At 37.1% G+C, this 15,590-nt stretch overlaps 1 protein-coding gene across 5 annotated transcripts in view; it reads left to right on the forward strand.

The window, feature by feature from the left end:
• PPHLN1 (periphilin 1) overlaps positions 1-15,590 on the forward strand; it is a 74,948-nt gene that overhangs the window by 34,609 nt on the left and 24,749 nt on the right. For all 5 annotated transcript variants that reach the window (XM_040551422.1, XM_040551444.1, XM_040551424.1 and 2 more), the window contains 3 exons: positions 65-147; positions 3,884-4,003; positions 7,086-7,226. In XM_040551422.1, coding sequence (XP_040407356.1) covers positions 65-147; positions 3,884-4,003; positions 7,086-7,226 — 344 coding nt within the window. The remainder of the gene's footprint in view (positions 1-64; positions 148-3,883; positions 4,004-7,085; positions 7,227-15,590) is intronic.

Consider the following 15,590-nt stretch of genomic DNA (forward strand, 5'->3'; position numbering starts at 1 on the left):
AATAAATTTGCAGCATATGTATTTAATGTAATTTTGCAGTTCTTAATTTGTTTCTTTATTATAGGTAAAGAGAGGACTTCAGTTCAGACATTGAAAACGTCAAGAGATGCATCACCTTCGGGTTCCACAGCAGTACCATCATCAAAGGTGAATTTTGGTTTTTGAGTACTTCTCACCATGCTTTCAGGTTGCTCATTGTTGGAATTAATTTATTTTTTTCCGCTCACTTGGGAGGAGATACTGTATGCAGCTGTTAAGGAAAGGAGCATCTTGTATTGCCCTACAGTCCAGCAGAGAGGATGGTTTTACTTTATCTAGCAGGAGGGTGCTGCTAATGCTGTGTATCTAATGATGACACTGACAACCCTTTTTATTCTGTAGTCACCGTCTTATTTTAGGAGAAAGGACATTTTAGATAGATTTAAAATCACTATTTTCTGAAGCCTGGAGTATGCTAGGAAAGGAATGGCGAGGATAAAAATGGGGAAGCAGATTTTAGGAGCAAAAGATCAATAGGACATGCATGTACGTGCACTGAACTCCATCCTTCAGTGATTCTTAAGGTGTGACTGGATTTGGAAACAGGTGAAGTTGTCTGACAGATTGGGAAGGTAATGTGAACAGAAGAGTTGGCTTGGAAGCAGGGCTGCGTAGGGATGTGGCAAGAATGATAGCATTTCCTTGGGAGGAGAGCCACATTGCAAAACGGTTTGGTAAATGTCTTTTAAGATTCTAAATGATGCTGTTTAATTTCCCATCAAAAAAATCTTGTCGGCTGAGCGCCAACTACATAATCTTGCTAATTAGTTAAACAGACAGACTAATAAACGCTAATGAACAATCAGCAACAATCAGTTTTGTTCTGGCTATCCTGTGGCAGTAAAAACATTTTCACATCACAGACCGCTTGCCTGAAAATTGTATTTGAGGTTAAAATGAGAGCTTCCACAGGAGTATTTTCCCTATGTTTTTGAGAAATACTTTAATGAAAAATAAAGAAACAATGCTATATATTGTTCTGAGTGAATAAGGTCCTGTTAAAAAATAGCATTCACCCTAAGTAGCGTGATGTACTAGCCTGGTTCTTGGGGGTCTTTTTAATAAAAAACAGTGGAATGTTTTAAAAAAAAAAAGGGGGGGTGGGCAGGGGGGAGAATGGTATTTCTGTTGTGAGAAGGTGAGACTTAAAGAAATAATTAACTGGGTAAAAAAAAAAAAAAAAATCAGGTTTTGGTTGTGCTATGTCATTCTAAGTACTTATTCCTTATGCAGCTCTTTTGGAAGTGCTGTGCTAGGCACTAGTTAATTGCCAATGTCCTTAAGGGGGGAGGCAAGTATTTTATTTTCAGTGATGTAAATAAGTAAAGTAAGATAAAAGCTGTTAGGCACAAGTTGCAGTGATCTGGATTAGAAAATAAACTTTATAATTAGTTCACCTATTTTGCTTACAGACTTAACATCCCACAGCTTAATACCAAATCTTTAATACAAATCTGTGAGAACAAAGAGATACCGCAAAGTCTCTTGCTATGGTATTAATACGCAGTGTGAGCTTGAGCTATAAAGTACTCTTTGTGTAGCTTTCCTCTCCAGTCAGCTCTGATCTACGCGGTATTGATATATATATTTTATTTTTTTTTTGGTGCCAGAAGTTTGCATATATCCACTTGATGTAGACCACACAAAATGCAACTTTGTTTGATTGAAATCTTCCCCAGACAACACAAGTATTTATTGGGTATACATAAGCTGCAAAAATGGAATTACTTCAGTGACGTTTTATCACTTGTCCCTTTTAAGTCCCCACATCTGCCTGTAATGCACTGTTTTCTGTCAGAGGAGCATCTTGGGATGATGGCCGGATTACACTAACCAGTTAAGCTGTGTGTAAGTGCTCCACTTGCGTAGAAATATCAACCAAAAAAGTTGGGGCAAAACATGATAAACATCTCTAGGGCGAGGGTCTTACAATCTAGAATGGAGAAATGAATTGTATGCTTCGTTTTCTAGATCAAAGGAGATAATTTTCACTGCTCTAAGTAATAATTTAACTTTGAAATACTTGTAAAGGTATATGCTTCCGCAGCAATATCTCTTTTCGCTTTAACTGTATGCAAATCTGAAAAGGTTTTTTTATCTATCTTATAATTAATTTTTTTTTTACATATTCATGCCTGTGAATTAATACACGCTGGTGTTATCAGATCTTAACCACCTGTTTAATTGACTACTGCATGACATCTTTTGTGTTTTTCTTTAATATCTTTCTGGACTACAAACCTTGGAGGCTGTATCCAACATAATTAAAGCCAAAGACAGATGTGAGACAAGGAAAGCTTCCCAGAGAAGATAGCAGAAAACTGACAGATTTTTGCTGTTCTTGCATTATGCATAATAAAAAATGAAGACACCCTTTTTTTGATTAAAAAAAAAAAGTTTTTTCCACAAGACTGTGCATTTCTTGCTAGTTTACAACCTGAATAGCTTCAAATGTTTTCCTTTGAGAAGTGTGCTCATGTTCTTTTAATTTTCTCTTACCTTTAATAGTGTGTACCTGTGGAAATGCTACTACTTTGTTACATAAAATACACTCAGTATTTTTAATTGTTATTCACATGTGACCCACATAATTTAGTGAGATTAAACTTTTTTTTTCTGCTGTCTTCCAGATACTAGAGTGGCTAGTTTCTATTTTCAGCTTGTAGAAACATTGTAAGGCATGTGAGATTTTATCTTCATTTTTTGCAAAGATAACAATTGGTGACAAAGATATTGATTATTTCTTTTTGCAGAGCTATATTTGAGGAAATGGAGAGGTTTGTAATGAAACCACAATACAAGACTTTCTAGCAGCTAGGAAGAAGTCAGATTATGGGCAAAAGTTAGGCATACTTTGGGGAATAAGAACATTGCGGCGGCAGCAGTTGTTGATAGTGAAATCAGTAAGAATAATCATGTAGTTTGGAAAGGTGAGCTGGGAGTTATATTACCCCTTCCTCTTAGGAACCCTCTTAGTACCTTGTTTGCGTATCGAACTCCTCTTTATCTCTGTCACCTCCTGACTTTGCTGATTATAATTTTGTAATTTTGTATTTCACTTCTCTTCTGAATTCAGTTAAAGGTTGTGTCTTTATGACACAGAATCCTATAGCAGACTGCAGAGTATTTGCTTCCTCTGGACGCTTATGTAATTTGCAATGAACTAATGATAAACTTTTTCTTTCTTGTTTGATTTTTTTTGTCCATCCACATGCTAAGGTGGAACAACCATTGGGTAGACATTATGGCATCTTTTTTCAGGCAGTTGCCTTTTGTATCTTTTTTGATATCTAACTTAGAGTGGCAGTTATTATTACTATTATCATTATTATTGCTATTATTATAATTTTTCTTTCTTTTCTGTCCTAATAAACCGTCTTTATCTCAACCCACAAGCTTTTACCTTTTTTTCCAGTTCTCTCCCGCATCCCACTGGGTGGGGAGGGTGAACAAATGCCTGTGTGGTGCTGAGCTGCCAAATGGGTTAAACCACAATACCTTTTACGACTGAAAATTGCATTGAATTATAAGGTCAATCCACATTTGTGTCTGATTACTCCATAGTATCCATTAGATCCATTTGTCTTTAAACTCAGCTGGTCTCAAATTTTTCTGTTATATGAGGTTTGAACAACAAAACAAAAACCCTGATTCTGAAAATATGGTGCTTTTTTAACATTTTCCTGAACTTTTTTTTTTTAAACAAGTCAGCAAATGAAATCTTCGGCTTCCTTATTTCCCATTTCAAGATGTTGTAAAAAACTGTTTATTTTAATTTTGAGGATATATTTTCACATGGAAAAACATTTCATGTTCAAACCTTCACTGTAATGTTTTTCTACAGGCCTTGGATAAGAGCAACAGGCTATCAGAAAAGGAACTCGCAGAAGCTGCAAGCAAGTGGGCAGCTGAAAAGGCAGAGAAGGTGGATGAAAGCAGTTTACCTGAAAGAACAGAGTATGATGTAAGACAGGAGCATTAATCAATTTATTTTGTTATAAGTGTTACAACAGTAGCTTCTAGTTTTTCAGCACTTTCCTGAAAGACACATAATTTACGCTTGGAATTGTCTGCCTGTACTGTGAAATTTTGGTGCAAGGGGGAGAGAGGGAAACTAAAGCCTTGTGTTTATGATGGTATATTTGTTGTTTTTTAAAAAAAAAAAAAAAAAACACAACACCAACCCACAAAAACAGTGTGTTTTGTTACTATGATTTGAATTCATATTGAGCAACAATTGACAAAATAAGGCTCTAGCTCTCCCATGGATTCTCCAAGGAACTGTTGCACTGGTGTAAGTTGGCTTGCCTACTGAGCTCCCTGTAACCAGCAAGGGCTTACTGAGTCAAAATATGAGTGTTCACGTAAAATGTCAGACCAGAAGAGAAACTCTGGTTTATTGAATTCAGGTCCATGCCATGGCAGTCTGTCATGTCATGTCAGGTATTGCTTTTTGGAAGCAATCCTCCTTCATCTTAAAAATTAGGTCTTTACCCTTGCTACTGCACGTGGTTGATAGATTGGTGTATTTATTTTCCCCAAACCTTTGTTTCATTAATACTCAGCACTAATTAATCGTCAGTTTAGACCCATCTGTTCTTGCCCCTCCTTGTCTTCTGCCCGTATGTTGAAGTGTGATTATAGCCCTTTTCAGTGATCATTTTTCACTGCTCTGCTAACAGAGCAGGCTCTCAGGCTCTGCGAGTGTTCATTAATAACCTATTGAGAAAGCTAAGTAGTTCAGTATTTACCACTGAAGTTAATTGTAGCGAGAAGGAACTGACAAACCTCTTGCTCTTGGACAATTCAGCTGTGGATCTTGCGTTAGGGCAAATATGGGACCTACTTGATAACCTGAATCCCTGACTGTGGGAGAAAGCAGGTTAGTAGGGATTGCTGATGGGAGTCCTAGGGCTCTCAGATCATGTGAGCATTCAGCCCAGCACCGTATGCGAAAGGACTGGGTTTCAGGGAGAGCCCTTATCACCTTTTATACCTTAACCATTTTTGGAGACTTTCTTGCCTTTTTGTCCTGAACAGATTGACAAACATTACTCTGTCTCTTGGCTTTTAGTCACAGGAAGACTATATGACTGGCAGGACTTTCAAAGCCAAGGCTGGCAAGATTAGTAGACAGTAATTTCTGCAAAGAGAAGGCAGAAAGAACCTAGTAAGCATGGTGTCTTTTAACTAACATCTTTTGATGCAGACATCTGCCTTTTGTTGCTTAAAACAAATCAAAGTCATGTAGCGTTGTTTCTTTTTGTAATATAGTCTGTTTTAATCCTGCCGTCATTTCAGCAGGCCTGCTTTTCAACTTCAGAAACAGTCTTACAAAAACAAAATAGTACCTACTTTACAAAGTCATGTGTCTTAAACTTTATAGTTAATGGGTTTGTATTTTATATTTGTTTGTAAATGATTTGAGGGAAAATAGAAGTGTCTTGGGAAGCACTGAACTTCCTCTCTGTATTTCACACTTACGGAACCGAAGATCTAGATCTGAGAAATAAACAGACTGGTTCTACATTTATCAGAATTCTCTAATCAGGTCCATTGATGTAATAGCTATCAGCAACTTCTTGATATTAACAGGAAGATACAGTTAGGTAAAAGAGCCACTCCAGGAAAAAGAAATTTTAAAAAGGTGGTGACGTGAGGAAAAAGAAGGAGCAAACTGATCCAAGCAGGGACGCCTTGTAGAGGAGAACATATGCATGGGCAGTTCTATTTGTAGAGAGATTCAGGAAAGCAGTGCTGAAAAGAAATATCACTCATGTTCTTGATGAAGGGAAGGTAATGCAATGGAGGAGAGAACAGAGTGGGCCGTATGGAGAAGAGTTGTTTCCTCCCTGCAGTGGGAGAAAGATTCAAAATGAAACAGTTGTTGTTGATTATGGAGGAGTCTGAGATGATTTATTGACTAAGAAAGTGTGCCACAGGAATGCTAATGAAGGAGGTGAGACATTTCATACAGAGCCCTAGAAGAAAGGGTATTTCTCACCTTGATTGTCATGTATGGCTGTCATGTATGAATTGCAACATATTTTTTTTTCCAGTTTGTTTATCTTGCATAGTGTGTAATGGTTGAACCTTGTGTTGCACTGAACTTTTTATCAGCCTCTACTCAGGCATTTCATGATTTAGTGCAGTGAAGAGATGCAGGATGTGCTCTTCATGGTTTATATTGCTTCTGAGTTTTGAGCAGACTCTCACAGGACCACTTCAACTCTTTTTTTTTTCCAAATGCTTTTCTCTTACACATTACTTAAGTTTCTCCCCTTCTTTAGTTTTGAACAGATGAAATTTTTATGCATCTACTTCAATTCTCAAATCTTACTATAAAAAAAATAAAATCCCTACTCTACTATTGTACAAATCTGTTGTGTAATATTGCATTTAAATATGCTGTAGTAATTTCTTCTCTTTTTATGTGTTCTATATAGACTCCTTGAGGTGTGAGTCTGTATTCTTTGGGGCAGGAATACTGCCTCAATTTCCATATTAGAGGGAAGCCTATGAAATCCAATACTTCAGTAAGATTTCTGATATTATTAGAAATCCTCTAAGCACGTGTTTTCTATTGCTATGTGATAGGTATCTCTTTTCCTTTAATATTTAACCCAGAGCCCTGAATGCTGCAAGAGTTCTTTCTGATTTTGTCATTGACTATTTAACTTTGGTTTTGTTACCTTTATCCATTCCCAGAAAGCTAATCCCACTTTAATTGTGGATTTCTTGCTGGTTGGTTGTGATAAATACTAAATAGACAAGTTTCTTCGCAGAGGAAAGGCAGGTAAAGGTTATCTGACATTGTTGTCCTTACACAATTAAGACTGAGTCACAGATTTTCTATAATGTCATGTTTTCTACATGTTTAACAGTGACAGAAATATGGATTTTAGGTTGCAGCAATAATACTTCACTAATGATCTTGATAATCAAAGTCATATTTAACTGAATGTATTTGGGTTTTTACTTTTGCTGTCATATTATGAGTTTGTGTTTTTTTCTCTCAGAACTGTGAATATTATCTTTCTTTTAAGGCTGGATCTTCAGCTCCATTGTATGTCGAACAAACAGAGGAAACAGAAACAAATATAACGGATAATACGGAATTATATGAGGATGGCCAGCTTCTTTGCCGCTCCAAAGCAATTGCAACTAAGACCAAGGAGATTGAACAGGTAAGTCCCTTTGGTTTTATGTTTTGTTACTAACACAGTGCTTGTGCTTGTGCAATGGTTTGATCTGCTGTAAATATCTTGATTTCTTTCTTTGTATCCTCCTTGGAGCATAATAATAACGTAATCTAATTTGTTGAGGCAATGGGATCATAACATCTCCATCTACAGAGATGCATTCAGATACATTACTGAAGGAGTATGAAATTCATCTGCACATGGAAATTAGTGGTAGTTTTCTGTAACTTAAATGTAGCACCTGTTATTTCGCAAGCCAAGGATCATTGCTGCTTTGAATAACTGTTCCAAAATCAAATATAAACAGATAATTTCAAATGTAATTAAAAATATGGCTTTACATGAGATCAAATTATCAAAAATGACTTTTATGCTATAATTTCTATAACTAGAATATATACAGTTTGGGGATTGAAAGCTAGAAGCTGCCTGTTGTTGTTGGGTTTTGTTTAAATCATCCAGTGCCACTGTCTTTATTCAAAGATTAAGAATCTTTACATTTTTCTTCGACTGCAGTGTTTTATATCTGGATGGGGGGGATATTATGTTCGAAAATTGTTTTTTCTCTTTTTTTTGTAGAGTATTTGGGGTTAGATTCAATGCAAAACAAGGTTTTTGTTGCTCTTCTTGTAACATTGAGTTTTTGAGGAGGTTCAATAGAAGGCTATTCATCTACTAGTCTTTACTGCCATATCACTCCACAGTAAGGAAATCAACTCCAGTAACTTACTATATTTCGTTTGTCATAAAGAAATGAACTGTTTCGTTTCCATAGTTTTGTTACTTTTAATGTAGAATTTTGGAGATTTTTTCCGACTCTTTCAATACAACTCTGCCCATCTCTGGAAAGTGGGTTTAAAATTTATAGGTTGGTCAGGAGAGATGATTTTTGTCAAGCATCGAGATCTGTGCAATGTTTTCAGTGTGTGCCTGTGATAGGTGGAAAGAAAGTACAAATCACTTATCCCCCTCTTGATCATCTCATAGTATCTTCAAGAAAGTAGCTCTCTGGTCTGCCTGAGAAAAGATACTAAAATTTCTTCTAGGTCTCTTCTATCTTAGCTCTAGTGGCTTTTATTCTGTTGCCTGGGAGCCCATTTCCTATACTGTAACACTGTTCCTTTCTCTTGATACATGAAAACCAAATTTCTACTCTTTTTTTTTTTTTTTTTTTAATGTTGATTTTGCGTAAGGGTTTTCCTGGTGAAAATGGCTTCTTCTGTGCTGGGTCTGGCTGGGATAGAGCATGCTATAACTTTGACTAGGGTCATGCTGCAGTTTCTGTCCTTGTGTGTCGATCACCGGTGCGTACACGGCCTAAATCAGCTACCACCAAATACATAAACTTATGACTATTTAAAAATGACAAGCAGAGAAGAAGAAAAAGACTAAGAGCAGATTTATCTGAAAAGAACAATTGTGAATATCTAGCTGATGCTGGTGAAACTGCGATTGGTTTATTTCCCATGAGGATGTGCCCCTAGGTCCCATAGATAGGCTTATAGTCAAGAGTGATGAAAATTTGGGCGTAAAGACGATTGTTGTTTTTAATGCGATCTAAAATTATTATGTTTGGTAGTGTTGACACTTATCTCTACAGGAATCTAGATTACATTTTATAAAACAATACTTTTAGGAGTTTCGCTCAGAAAAGCCTGAGGAATAACTTTAAAAGTTTTTGATTTCACAGAACCAGTTTCTCCTGTTGTTGATTTGAATATTGAAGCTGCCAACTTCCACAGAATTAAAATAAGGTTTTACAATGATACCGGGAGCATCTTCAGTACATTTAATTCAACTGAAGAATATTTTTTTATATAAAATCAGGTACTGTAAATTAGGTTAAAGCTAGGGAAGATATTTATTTAATCATTTAAACTTAGCACTGTAAAGCGATCTATGTGTTTTTCCAATAAATTTTTAAGTGATTGCTGGTTCAGCAATTTAAACGCCATCCAGAAAACTTATTAGTATGATAGCCTTAATGTTTTTCATGATTGTGAAACACAGCAAGTTTTCTAGCTGTATCTGGAAGCAGTCTCTCTGTAGAAATGTTGTACCCTGTTGCATTGGCTTTGAATTGTCAGGATCTAAAAGTAAACTTGTTTTAATTCTGTGTGGAGTGAGTTCTCCAATACTGACAGCGAAGGTGAGAGGGAGCAAGGAGTGGAGTGGGAGCTAAATTTTCATACCAGTGGTGAACCGTTTACTGAATTACTGTGACTCTGTGAAGGTACTTTGATGAACTTCTTAATGTAATTTATGCTGTATTTCTTCTACTGTTTAACCAAAAGTATGTTTCTGGATTTTGCACAGTAAAATCGGTCCTTAACACTCAATTTTAATACTATTGCTTGTCATGCCATGTTGTTTATAAAGATGTAACATTTAATCTTGAAAGCGAACTGTAGGTTCTCATACACTTCAGGAAAAGGAAGACTGACTTGATAATGAAATATAGAAAATATTTACAAGAAAGCTCTTATGTAATTTGTTTCTGATTGTGTTGAAGATTCAACTCACAGCAGAAATACTTTTTGTTCAGTAGACCTGTATTTTCCTTTTTTTGTGTAATTTTTTTTGTCTTTGTGCCTCTTTGCACAGAATGAAAACTCTGAAGTGTTAGCGTGTCTCCTGTTTTAATATGTTCAGTGATGTAGGGTCTAGATCCAGGATGTGGCTTTTAATGCTACATTTGCAAGCAAGCAGAAACTTCGGAGAGTTTTTAAAAACAAAAATACTGAGGTATTTTGCTCTGTTTTGGGGGGAGCTAAGCACTTAATGCCTTTGAACGTGTCTTTCCCTCTTTCCCCCATAATCATAGTTTTGAAATGCAGTGGTGTGTGTTGTCACAGCATGGTTGGGTAGGCGACCATTAGGTAGATGTTTAAGAGACTGCTCGGGTATCTGAAAATAGCATAGCAGAGGATTTTGCATTGGCAGGTCAAGGTCAATGAATGTTCAGAGGTTGCTGATGTAACAATTTCGTTGCACTTTTAATATTTTTGAATCTCGTAGTATCCAATATACGCTAATGCATATTTGACTTGTTTAGTTTCTGTTTTTATATAGTTAAGGATCAGCTTATGCTTTTAGCACGTAATGTGCTGAAGTGTGGGTTTTTTTCGGAAGTGATGACAAATACGTCCTTGGTGTTAAGTTCCCAATTGGAGCGATTCACTGTCAGTGTTACACAAAAGGCTATCTCTTTGTTGTTCCTTATAAGCAGGAGTAGCAGGGATTCTTGAAATGTCTTATCTTGTCTAGACATCAAGTCTGCAGCATTGTATTAACTAGTCCATTATTATGTGTCCAGTTTCTTAAATGTTGCATATGCAAGTTCAAGTGACATGGGTTACCTCTGAAAATCTATTATTTTCTGAAGACAAATTTTACCAAATGAGCCAAGTACCTTCCTTGGTTTTGGCAAAAAATCAAACCACCTATGTTTCTGAATAAGATTTGACAGTCAGACTTCAAAACTTCTGTTACCGCAGAGCTCTGGCATCTATGAAGGAAGCAGGAGTTAATGCATTTGTGAATGCTTTTTTTTTTTTTTTTTTAATGGAATTACTACTAGACCTGACTGACTGGACCCTTTCAAACAATATTTTAAAATGTTCAAGCATGTAGATTAATTGCTTGTTTACTTGACTTTCTAAATTAATATTGCTTATTAACAACCCTCAATAGAATTAATGGCCTGTTACCCTTATGGACAGCCTTCTTGCTGGAAGATGCTGAAAATCACAGGTTTTCTAAAGCTTACATTTGAAACCTCATATATATGTAGTGCATGTAAAGAAGGAAGAATCACTGTGTGGTTGGGTTTTAATATTGCGCCAGAAAAAGAAAATACACAGACGTTTCTGTCATGATAAAATGTGTCTGTAATGTGCGCAATGTTACTGTGTCTGCAATGTGTGAAAATCTGCCGCGTGCCTTGCTCCCCACCTTCCAGCCCATCCTGATCCCATTGCTGGTTTCAGAACAGGGAAGATGGGTTGGGGTTGCAGTACCTGACTGTACCTAACAGTGTGCTCTTTTTGTCTGCTTTCTGGTGTAAAGTCCAGTCTGTAAATGTGTACACTGAATAGCTGTTTCCAAGTTAGTTCTTGTAGGGTAGGATGCTTAGACTTTGCCTGTGTTTGTATAGCACCTGGAACAAGAGGTGGTTACTTCTCTTGTGTGTACTACTTTCTTCTTTGGGAGAAATAGGGCTGTAAAAACAAACCAAAAAAAGCAACTGAAGATGTCAGGCATTACATACAAAATGTATTTTCCAGTTCCCAGGATGCTGAGTACACTCTTATCCAGGACTTCCAATTTTTACTTTAGATGCTATGCTGTTTGATAGGAAGAGGGAAAAAAAAAATCTTCAGCTTATGCTGTTGGCGAGGCAGTGTGAACTCCTGAGACCACGTGGAGCGGGAGAATGAATAAGGTAGAGCTAGGTTTGAAGAACTGTAAACCTCTTTCAGAAACTGGAGAAGAAAACTGTCCCTGGGAAGGATAACAAGTTCAGAGAGGTATGAGAGGCTGAGGAAGAGGGTTCGTGGAATGTATGGCTGATGTTATCAACAGTGTAAAGGTGAAAGAGGATGTAAATTTGACGTAGCTTCCAGATCTTGGCCAGGAATAAGCTAATGAGAAACTATGGTAAGTATATCAGAAAAGTTTTACAGGTTCTAGGTGTGTTAGGTTAAACTTTTAAGTTTTAGCAGTTGTAGTGAAATAAATGAATAAATTGGAGTAACGGGAATCCAGGGAATAATGAAGGCAGAGGCTGTCAAAGCTGACCTTGGGTGTACCTTTTCTTTTGTCTTCAGCTGAGCCAGAGAAACGGGTTATAGTTTCCTCAGGTTAGCTTGTTGGTCTGCTTGTGCTGTTGCTCGTTTCAGGCAAAATGATCTGTGTTAGAAAAAATCTCCTAATTAAAATATGAGTTAAGAGGTGGGTAAGTTAAGTAGAGCTAAGAGGAACTGGAGTAGCTAGAGAACACATTAAAGGATTAGCTCAGATTATGGATGAGGTCAGACGTGCTTTGTTTCTGATGGGAGGAGACCAGACAGGAGTAATAAACCAGATGAGAGTAAAAGATGGGGAAGCTGTAGATCTTGCGTTCCCTCCTAGTTTTTCTATTGTCCTTCAAACCTTGAGTATTTAGTACACAGTAGCAGGAGCTTAATGAAGAACTCCTCATCAGTCTAATTTGTCTGGTAGCATACTATGTGTCATGCCTCTTCTAAGCTTATGTTCTTTATTTTATTTTATTAAATGTAACAGGTAGTTAAGAGTATTCTTTTGTTTTCCTAATCAGGAAAATTTTTGTCTCAGGTTCTGGTATCTTGCCTTAGGCATCTCAGAAAAATTGATGAGGATTCCTTTTAATGATATCGTCTGCCTATGGTCTTACTTCATCTTTTTGTGATTTACTGATTCCTTATATGAGTACCACTGTCCTTATATACAGGACAAATAATTTTATTACTTTTTGCACATTCTTAAGCATTTTTTCCTCCATATTAATTATGACTTGCTAATTTTTCTACAGTCTTTCAGTATTTGTTAGAGCTTCTGAAGTTTTAGCATTGTGAACTCAAATCAATTAAGTTATGTGTATTTGCATCCTTACTATTCATGCTTGTCTTAAGTGGTTTTTGTACTGCAATGTTTCAATTTTCTCAGTCTGAGCTGTTTGTTAGAAATCTGCATTTTCGTGTTTATTGGGACTGCCCAATGGAGAACATAAAAGCTTTTGGTCAATATCTTCATTGTACCATTGATTCTCCTTACAAACACACTGATTTAAAGCAGGATACTTGTAAAAGGGGTGTGAAAGCTTCAGCTACTTTCATTTCCTTGTGTTTGAGATACCATACCTTAGAAGTTGCAGTCTTCCTCCTTCCAGTTGTTTAGTCGTGTTCTCTTCCCTTTCCATGGACATTAATGAGTTATTTGGTACGCACTGCAGTGCTCATAATTACTGCTGCATATGCAAAGCCAGAGCAACTCACTTGTTTTACTTCTGCACCTGAAGGTGTATAGTTTAATAAGGAAACGTATTACCACATTTCAGCTTTTTGCCAGCAGTTTTTTTCATTGCAAAGCTGATAAAAAGTGAGTCTTGTTTAAAGTAAGCACTCCTAGGGCAATGCTTGTAAGAGAATTCAACACCAGAGATGATGTACACATGTAACAGTAAGGTATTCTCATTCTTAGTGACTCAAATACATTAGATGATGGAATTCACCTTTCTATCATTACTTATCTAGGGAAGATTTTGTGTCAGTTTGTTTTGTCTTGCCTTTTTAATGCAACATTTTTTTGTCCTGTGCTAAGCACACTGTTGTGAAGTTGGTTAGTACTGGGAACTCCACCTGTAGAGTCAGTGATACAATTTTTGACACAGTGATGCTTCGTTTATGTGATCGAGCAGTACTGCAGATTCCACGATCTCAACAGGGACTGTTTGCTTACAGTCTTAAAGGGGATTGCTTACAGATGTTTGCTGGTGGATCTCTGGATGACTTAAATGAGAGAATGGTAGCAGTTAATTACTTGATAAAATTGCTCAACTTAGTTAAAACCAACAAAAACATGAATGAGAATTGTATCTGTTTCACTCTGTGTCCAGCTGTTCAAATTTGAAAGGTGAGGGCCACTCGTTATCGAATAAAGTGAAAATCTAAGGAGTCATCCATTAAATAGTATTTTTTCAATCAGCTGCTGGCAATGATTGATTTAAAATGTCTTGTTCTGTTGTGAGAAACTACAACCTAAGAGGGTGAAAGAAGACTTGGAAACTGTAATGCTGAAGAGACTAAGAAGTATTGCTTTCAAGAGATAAGTTTAAACAGGATTGGAAAAGACACTTGGAAGAGGATAAACCATCTAAAAAATGTATGGGCCTTGGTATATGTAATTAGGAGCTAATTGTGAGAAATTGCCTACTGAAAAGAATGTCACAAGTTGAGGTGCTTGGAAGGATAAGCAGGAATGACACGGGAAAACCTCCTGAGCAAGCTAAAGGACAAAACCAGAAATGGTGAATAGGCCAAGCCCTAACACAAGCAGTAGTTTCTGTGGGGGTGAGGGTTAATGGTTTGGGGGGGGAGGGTTGCTTTTTCTCTTTTTTTTTTTTCCTCCTTCTTTCCTGTTTTTAATAACTTGAATTTCATTTAAAGGATAAAGAGAGAAGCCTCATGCCCTCCAACTTTGTCTCCAACCAGCATATTTTTGCTTTAACAAAAGGGTGTTGGTGGACTTGAGAAGTGCTTATAGCAGCGCAGATTTATTTTTGAACTGTTTTAAGGGTGAAAGACAAAATGCTCTCTTAGTTGGATCAGGGCACTGAGGCTTAAGATATGAACTTAGTATTTTTCTCTCTTATAAAAAAAAAAAATGTCTTTTGAACAAGACGTCTTCTGAATTTCTGAGGAATGATTCAGCATTGCTGCCTGAGAAATTGATTGCTTCATGGATTAAAACTAAACGAGCATAGGGTCAGCTCAATATGCCTAACAGTTAGGTCCAGACATTTAAATTGCCTCAGGAATTGCCCTGGCTCAAAGAACTGCTCTCTAGTATCTATTTTCCCTGCCACCATAACACTGATTTCACGTTAGCTCCATCTGTATTCCTGGTACAGTCTGAGTGTTTATCTTCTGAAAGACTTAGAGATAAAATGGGATGTTTGTAGGGCACACGGAGAACAGTGTCACAAAGGGAAAGAGAATTTCATAAAACCATGTGTGATGATAGGAAGGGGGTAACTAAGCAAACACAAAACCTCCTGGTAAGTGGCAAATGCCACGGAGAGGTAGGTGACAGGAGGGCCTTGATGTTTATTTAGCACAGAAGCCGGTTTCCATCTCTGCTGTATAGATAAGAGCTTCCAGGCCTCAGGAGGCTGGAACAGCCAGCCACGGAAGAGCATTGCACAGACAACCTGGAGGTAGGGAAAATCCACTGAAGTGTAAACCTACAGCTTTGTTGTTGAATGTCTCTTTCACAGACTGTGGGACTGATTGTAATTTAGCAGCAGCTTGTTTGGTAGATGACAGCTTTGCCGGTGCACGGAGTTTAAATCCACTTGTAATCTGATTTGTATAAAGCACTGACATTCCCCTGTAAACACAGGATCGTCTGCATCCAAAGACATTTTGGTGATAGACTGTCACATAGTTTTAAAATTCCTATTTCTTCTTGTATTTTGAATCTCAGTCCCTATCCTGATGTCCTTTCTGCTGGCAGTTGCCCCACGGAGCAGGCTAAACTCAAGATGATTTGAAGATGGATAGGCTACACTTTTTTAATAGCTGATTCTTCCCTGTGAATAGTAGTGAT

Source organism: Cygnus olor, chromosome 1 (assembly GCF_009769625.2).
Source record: "Cygnus olor isolate bCygOlo1 chromosome 1, bCygOlo1.pri.v2, whole genome shotgun sequence".
Classification (NCBI taxonomy): domain Eukaryota; kingdom Metazoa; phylum Chordata; class Aves; order Anseriformes; family Anatidae; genus Cygnus; species Cygnus olor.